This window comes from Rhagoletis pomonella, unplaced genomic scaffold (assembly GCF_013731165.1).
Source record: "Rhagoletis pomonella isolate Grant_MI unplaced genomic scaffold, Rhpom_1.0 Rhpom_scaffold_00001, whole genome shotgun sequence".
In the NCBI taxonomy this organism is placed as follows: Eukaryota; Metazoa; Arthropoda; class Insecta; order Diptera; family Tephritidae; genus Rhagoletis; species Rhagoletis pomonella.
In genome coordinates, this window is record NW_023458555.1 from 80,761,293 (window position 1) to 80,768,872 (window position 7,580).

The 7,580-nt window shown below is 39.7% G+C and overlaps 1 protein-coding gene across 1 annotated transcript; it reads left to right on the forward strand.

The window, feature by feature from the left end:
• Positions 1-210: 210 nt before the first annotated feature.
• Positions 211-4,458, forward strand: LOC118733588 (putative nuclease HARBI1). Its single transcript, XM_036463041.1, has 2 exons — positions 211-660; positions 3,751-4,458. The coding sequence occupies exons 1-2, from the start codon at positions 352-354 to the stop codon at positions 4,456-4,458; spliced, it is 1,017 nt and encodes a 338-aa protein (XP_036318934.1). The 5' UTR covers positions 211-351.
• Positions 4,459-7,580: the final 3,122 nt, after the last annotated feature.

Below are 7,580 nucleotides of genomic sequence, written 5' to 3' on the forward strand. Positions count from 1 at the left end.
GAATTTCACGCATTTACAAAATTTATATTCGGTGCGAAATAAAGTTAATTGACGTTATTACCTTTTCAAAAGCGAAACAAAATCCATTGACATTATTGCCCTTTCAAACATTAAATTTTCTTAGCTTAGCGGCGGCCCGTACCTCCGGGAAAGGAACTCAAAGGGTCGGTTCAAGACTGATTTCGAGAACTTAAAGAGCTCAGCTAGTCTTTTCAACGAGAATTTTCGTATGACTGCTATATGAGATACTACTTTAATTTTTGCTGCGCAAGCGAAATACCAAGCCGGATGATTTCATTTGTGAAAAAGCCAAACTGGAAATGGTTTTAGAGTACATGTGTAGGTTAAATTATGAGTCCTATCTTACAAGTAATTTGTTATATCGACAGGTACTTTGCAACGGGAGATTTGTGTAGACATATAGCTTCCTTCTACAGAATTAGTAAGCAGCATTTTGGTCACATAGTATCGCACGTAAGTCAAGCTATCTGCAAAGCTTTGAAGAGCCAAGTACCGGAATGTAATGAGCAAACCAAGTCTGCAGTTGCGAATGGTTATAAAGAAAAATGGAATTTTCCAAACTGCGTTGGAGCTATCGATGGAAAACATATCGCCATTAGAGAGCCCCCGAAAAGTGGAAGTATTTTCTTCAATTACAAGGCAAGTAACTAACACCTGTACATATAAATATACTAGATCACTGCATGAATAAATTCATTTTCTTGTGTATAGTTCGCTATCGCAAAATTTTCTACCTCGAATCCTTCTGATCGTATGGATTTTCGCTCTGATTTAAATACGAAAAATGCTGTATCCAAAGTTTTGCAAAAAACTTGATAAAAATTACTATGAGAAGTTTTCCTCTTCTGTGAAATTTGTAAAAATGGACTTAGCAACTCTTTCCCATAAGCTAGCGATATATATGTAGTTGCAGGGCGGTTCATCTATCAACGTTGTCGTCAATTTCAGCTAGGGGGAGGCCCAGGAAGTGTGCTGCTTCCACAGGGGCTGTCCATAGGGACAGGGGCGTTAGCTGAGTGGAGTTCTCAGGGCATGTGAAGAGGTGCCGGGAGTCATGTGGCAACTCTCCACATGCCGGGCATTGGTTGGGCACATCCTCGTTGATTGTGCTCAAGTAGGAGTTGAGCCTGCTGCAATAGCCAGAGCGAAGTTGGGCTATTGTAGTGCGGGTCTCCCGAGGCAGACAAAGTTCCGTCCCGTCCACGTCCGGTGCTTGTGTGCCTAGAACGGCATTCACAGGGCAGGAGTCTACATAACTTGAGACTGATTCCCTGTGAATGCCGTTCAGGGCCTGTCGGTAGGTTGACGGGTCCAGAGGTTGTTTGATAAACCTCTGGACTTCGTACGTCAGTTCGTAAAGATGCCTCCTGACGTGCCGTGGCGACGGCTCTTCCGCGAGCAGTTGTCCGCTGCGATGGCCACGTCTGTGGCTCCCAGCAAGGAACTGCTTGCAGAGCATTATGTTATGCTCCTTTACTGGGAGCATCTGCGCCTCGTCATGAATGTGGTGCTGAGGCGTCATCAGGAGGCATCCTGTCGGAGTTCGTAATGCCGTGTTTTGGCAGGTCTGTAGCTTCATCCACTGCATCCTGCTAGTCCCCGGCGACCATACGGGCGCTGCGTAGTTTAGAACCGGCCGGCCAATCAATTGCCTTGTATGTTGCCAACAACGTTTCTTTATCTTTGCCCCAAGTGCTGCCGGCCAGCGACTTGAGAACATTGTTGCGGCTCTGTACTTTGTTGACAATTGCGGTTGTATGCGCCGAGAAGGAGAGCAGACTGTCGAAGGTGACTCCGAGGATTTTCGGGTTACTCACCGTCGGTATTGTTACGCCATCAACGTGACAGTCTGACCTCTTTCGTCCAGGTGGTGAGGTAAAAAGGGTTGCCGAGGATTTCGCAGGGGATAGGGCAAGGCTCCTTGCAGTGAAGAAGCGAGAAAGTTCGGAGAGGTAACCGTTTACTTTCGAGCACAAATCATCAATTCCATTCCCAGACGCCATGATCGAATAATCGTCAGCATACGAGACTATATTAACACCCTTTGGTGGCTGAGGAAGTTTTGAGATGTAATAATTAAACAGTAGCAGGGACAGGACACCACCCTGTGGTACCCCTTGTTTAATTTTACGTGGCTTGCTACTTTTGTCTCTGAAAATTACTGACGAGTGTCGACCACTCAGGTAATTCGCCGACCACTGTTTGAGTCCCTGTGGGAGTGAGGAGGCCTCTATATCTTCCAGTAGCGTTGAATGACTGACAGTGTCGGACGCGTTGGGCAGGTCCAACGCTACTAGAATAGTTCTCTCACAGGGGTGATTTCGGTTTAGGCCACGAGTTATCTAAGTGTTTATGGCGTTAAGTTCTGTTGTTGTGCTATGCACTTTACGGAACCCATGTAGATGCTTCGCTGGGGTCAGGTGGTTCGTAAAGTACGGGAGAAGCAGGGCCTCGAGTGTCTTCGCTGCCGGGGAAAGGAGAGTTATCGGGCGATAGGACTCGCCTTTGTTGGCTGGTTTCCGCGGTTTGAGCAGTGGGACCACTCTCCCCATTTTCCAGATGTCTGGAATGACGAGAGTAGCCACATACAGGTTGAGGACCTCCGTTTGGTGCGCTACTCCCGTTCACAAGTTGCCGAATCTCCAAATTGAGATCCCTAATACGGGGATTTCCGGGATCGGCCTGACGAAGGTTGTCGCGCTCATCAGCTAGAACAGCTGCTTCGGCAGGAAAATTCGGACGTGGATCCTTAATACATCCTGCTGGGATAAAGCGAGCTGCAGCAGCGGTGACAACCCTGTGGAACTTACGTTCACCTACATGAACGTCGGTTGGTATGGGTAGTGCAGTGAAGGCGCCCTCAGTAACAGCCGTGAAGAATTTCCAGTCCCGCTCAGCTGAAAAAACGGTCTAAGCTTAAAAAATTTGAATGAACATATTTTTAAAAAATGTAACAAAAAAATTTAAACGGAATCGTAATGATGAGATTTTTGATGCTGTATTTAACTTTTTTCAAAGATTGGTATAAGAAAACCTTGAATAACTGAGCCTAAGCTCTTCCGATGTAGACTTAAGAGGTGTCATTGGAAAGGTATTTTCTCCCCGTTTTTATTTCTTTGATAATAAACTCATGAAAAGGATGAAAGAGAACGGTAGGATGAACGAACGTCATTCAAAATTGAATTAAGATGTGTTGGTATTTGAAAAAAAAGGGACACGAATGACTCTTTTTTGGACAGAAATAAAAACAGTGTGAAAATACCTTTCTATCGAGATCCCAAAAGTCCAAATAAGAATAGTTTTGGCCCAGTTATTCAAGTTCTTTGTAAATCAATCTTTGAAAAAATTAAAAAAACAGCATCAAAAATCTCATTCTTACGATTCCGTTGGAAAGATTTTTAAATATTTGTATGCAGATTTTTGAAGCTTAATCTGTTTTGTCATCTGAGGGGACTTTTTTCAAAAGGTTCTTTAAGAAACTATTTTTATTCATAAAAAACTCCATTTTTTGATGTATTTTCAAATCGGTCCAGCTCACTTAAATCTTAATATTTTTCCGAAATATTTAGGCGGACGTCTTAAAATATTATAAATTTTGTAATCCTGGCGGAAAAACCGCAACTTTTTTCTGTGATGCAGTCTAATATATGTATATGTATATTATATATATGCATGTAACTCGACTGTTGTTCAAAAAAAAAAAAAACTTATATTTTCTTCTCCATTCAGGGCTTTAACTCCATTGTTCTTTTGGCTACGTGCGACGCTTTTTACAAGTTTACCTATATAGATGTAGGCGCTTACGGTAGTGAAGGGCATGCCAATATTTTCAAAAACTCTACATTTGGCTCTAGAATACTAAACGACCAGTTGCCATTCCCTGCTGATACTATTATTAACGGGAAGAAAGTGCCGCATTTCATCGTTGCAGATGACGCCTTCCCGTTGAACAAGCGGATTATAAAACCATTCTCTAAAAAATCGATGACAAAAGAAGAGCGCATATTTAATTATCGTTTGAGCCGAGCTCGAAGATGCATTGAGAATGCTTTTGGGATTTTGAGCACGAAATGGCTTTGTTTACGAAAAATCTTATTTTGCTTTCCGGATCGTGCTCAGGAAATAGTATCATCATGCTGCTTGCTACACAATTTCTTGTTGAACAAAGCTCGCCAGGAATATTGTCCAGATACATTCTCTGGGTATGAAGGTAATGGTGGAGAGTGGATAAGAGGAGAATATGAAAGTTGGGAGGAGACCCGGAATGAACCGAACTTTTGCCGTGGAAGATCTTCGGATTATGGGAAATATGTACGCAATTTGTTAAAGGAGTACGTTAACTCTGAAGAGGGAGCTGTTCCATGGCAGAATGATGCTGCATTTGTTTATTCCTTTCATGCCTTTAATTATTTCAAATGTTTTAAGTGTAGTTCATAGCAGCACCAAATAATATATTTTTCTTATGTATGTACATGTAAGAAGTTTTTTTTTTAAAGTGGCTTAAGTCACTCTCTTGTACTTTAATGATCTGGGTTGGAATCGTATCATCCGTTCACGAATCGAAAACCACGAGAAATACGTTTTTACGTAACGAATAACACGATATCGTATGGGACGTTTCGAGCCGTGTTACTTGTATCTGGCCGCGTCCGTTATTCGTTCTCATTAACCAAAGGTAAAAGGTTTTGTCATTAGTTTATAACGATAGAAAGATTTACAGATGCATTCGGTTACAAGTAACCGGTCATTTGAGCACAAGATGTATGAAGTGACTTATGTCACTTTCAAATTAAACGGCTCATTGGACGGCTGAGTGGAAAATCGACATATCTCGGAAGCTAAGTTGAGATCGCCTTATATCAGAGAGCTTTTCAAGAACGCCTTTTTTCAGAATTTGAGATAGGTTGGGACCGGACGTTTTTGAACCGAATCCTAAAATAGGGCATTCTTCAACCAAATTCTGAAATAAGGCATTCTTGAAAAGCTCTCTGATATAGGGCGTTCTCAAAACTAGCTACCGATATATGTCGATCTTTTATTCAGCCGTCGAATGAGCCGTTTGAAAAATAATAGGGACATGATATTTTGACCAGATTTTCTTATTTTGATTTGGTTTGTTTACTGTTTTATTTTTTAATAAAAATTTTACTCATTTCTAACAAAACCATATAAGTCCAAATTACCAAATTGTTATTCAAAATTTGTGGAAAAATTCTAAGTATGCAGTTTTATAGCCCATTAAATTAGCTGAATAAAGTGTATGGTCTTATTATTTTCTTCAAACAAATCAACAGAAATTCTTAGCCAATTGAAACTTGCACTTTATTGAGCTAGAATTTAATGGGCTATAAAACTGCATACTTAGAACTTTTCCACAAATTTTGAATAAAAATTTGGTTAGAAAATTTAGACTTACTTATATGGTTTTGTTAGATAATGAGCAAAATTTTTATTAATCCTTTTATCCTTTTATACATAAAACCACTTAAAAACGTTAAGTTTCCAGATCGATTGATTTTTTCAATTTAGTTGAAACCAGTTAAATTGTTTAATTAAAATAAATAAAGAAATAATTTAAATTCAATTAAATTATGGGTGCAAATTGTTTCCCTTGTTTTTTTCTTCTAAAACCTTGTTTAGCAGCGTTTGCATGAAGCTGCAACATGCTTCATCGGCTATGTTTTTTGGAAGCAGTTTCAGTAGAAATTCGAAGCCAGTGAACGCTTGCTGAAATGGCGACTCCGATTGCAACCCACGAAGTCTCACTGCGTTCTGTTGCTTTTCCAGGAGATCGTCAAACTTTTTCCAAATTTCCTGGGTTTGCGGTTGGCTAGGTAAGCGAGACCGCTTTGTCGGTGGGTGGTCTAGAAAAAAACAATTCAACAAAAGAATTTTCAATCGATGCCATACTCCAACACTGCCATAATCCAAAAAATAGTTTGTGTTAACTTCCTATGCAGATATGACCGTAACCTATTTTCTACGTTGTGTTAAAATTTCATGGCTTTGTCAATAAACTATAGCTCATTAGATCAAAATGTGTTCATGTATATATATATATATATGTATATATATATATATATATATATATATATATATATATATATATATATAAACTTACGTAGTCATACTGGGAACCAGGATATTTGCTGGTAGTCGCTTCGTCTTCGTCTTGCTCCTGGAAAACATCCTCGATTGTCGTAAAAGGTCTTCGAAGTAAAAGTAATAAAATATATATGTATGCTTAAATTTGATTAAAAAACTAGATTTTTGAACCTTCTCTTTTGGGACACATTGGGCAGGAACGCAATTTCCTCTGCAGACTCCCAGTCAATGTCCTCGCAGAGGGATGGCTCGCTTTGATGTTCACCGCCCGCACTTCCACTTCTGTTATTTTGGGCAACCTTCGCCCGGTAGCGATAGCTTTCTCGCAAGCTCACCCAAGCTGCTTTGCATTCCTCCACTGAATAAGTAAAGATGTTCAACGTTTATGTTATCATGAATATGTATACCTACCAGTCTTTTCAAGCATGACCCCAACGCGGTTCCACGCTTGGTCCACCGCATTTTTGTTGGAATGCATCGGATCGGTAATACTCCAGATCCTCGCATTCTCCTTCACTGCGGAAATTAATTTCCGTTTTTCTTCTGCCGAAAAGTGCAGAATTCGTTTCTGCCGCTTGGACGAGCTTGCGCCGATTTCCATTTCTGATATTTATTCGATTTAAACTTTGGTCCGGCTGTTTTCTTCAAGAAATAAATGCTTTGTCAATATTTCTCTGCAAAATCAGGGTTCCGCTGTTCAAAAATTTCAAATTTCTTTAGAAAAAAGGTAGTAGAAAGTGTAGGACTTTCCTTGAGAACTGCGTACTGGTTTAAGTAAATTTGACTTAAGAAAGTTTCTTAGGCATTTCTTGTACGTCACTTTGTATGGAGTTTTTGCTTTTCTTGAGAACTGCATACAGGCCTTAAGGCCGGACAGAAACAGAGGAGGTGTTATAACCTCTCACTCATGCCTTCCTCCCTGCACTTCTTGCATGCGTCAATGCTACTAATGCCCATTCTGCTTGCGTAGGATGCCAGTAGGTTGTGGCCCGTCTAGTGATAGAACTTTTTAGAAAAGTATCGATACTAGTACTCATATAGAATACTCTAAAAAAGTATCGATGCCAGTACTCATATTTGCAAAAAAGTATCGATAATACTCGTACTTCCAAGTATTCTCAAAGCAAAAAGTAAATAAAAATCAGATTGCTTTGCTTTTTCACCTCTTCCTATTTGTAAATTGAATAGTCTCTGCCTTAATAGTTTTAATCTGAACTAAAGGAGTTTTTTGAATAAACTTCCGATAAATTAGTTTTACATGCGTAAGTTAAATGTTTATAGCGAAAAGCTTACTTCCAAGTTTTTAAAAGCAAATATTTTATAATTGTTTGACGCGTACATGTGTTTATAAATAACTTTACTTTGAAAATGAAATGCAAATGTAGAAGACGAGAAGCAAATGTGGTGAAGCCCATTCTCTATTCGAAAGATAAGCTCTCTTTCATTAAAATTTT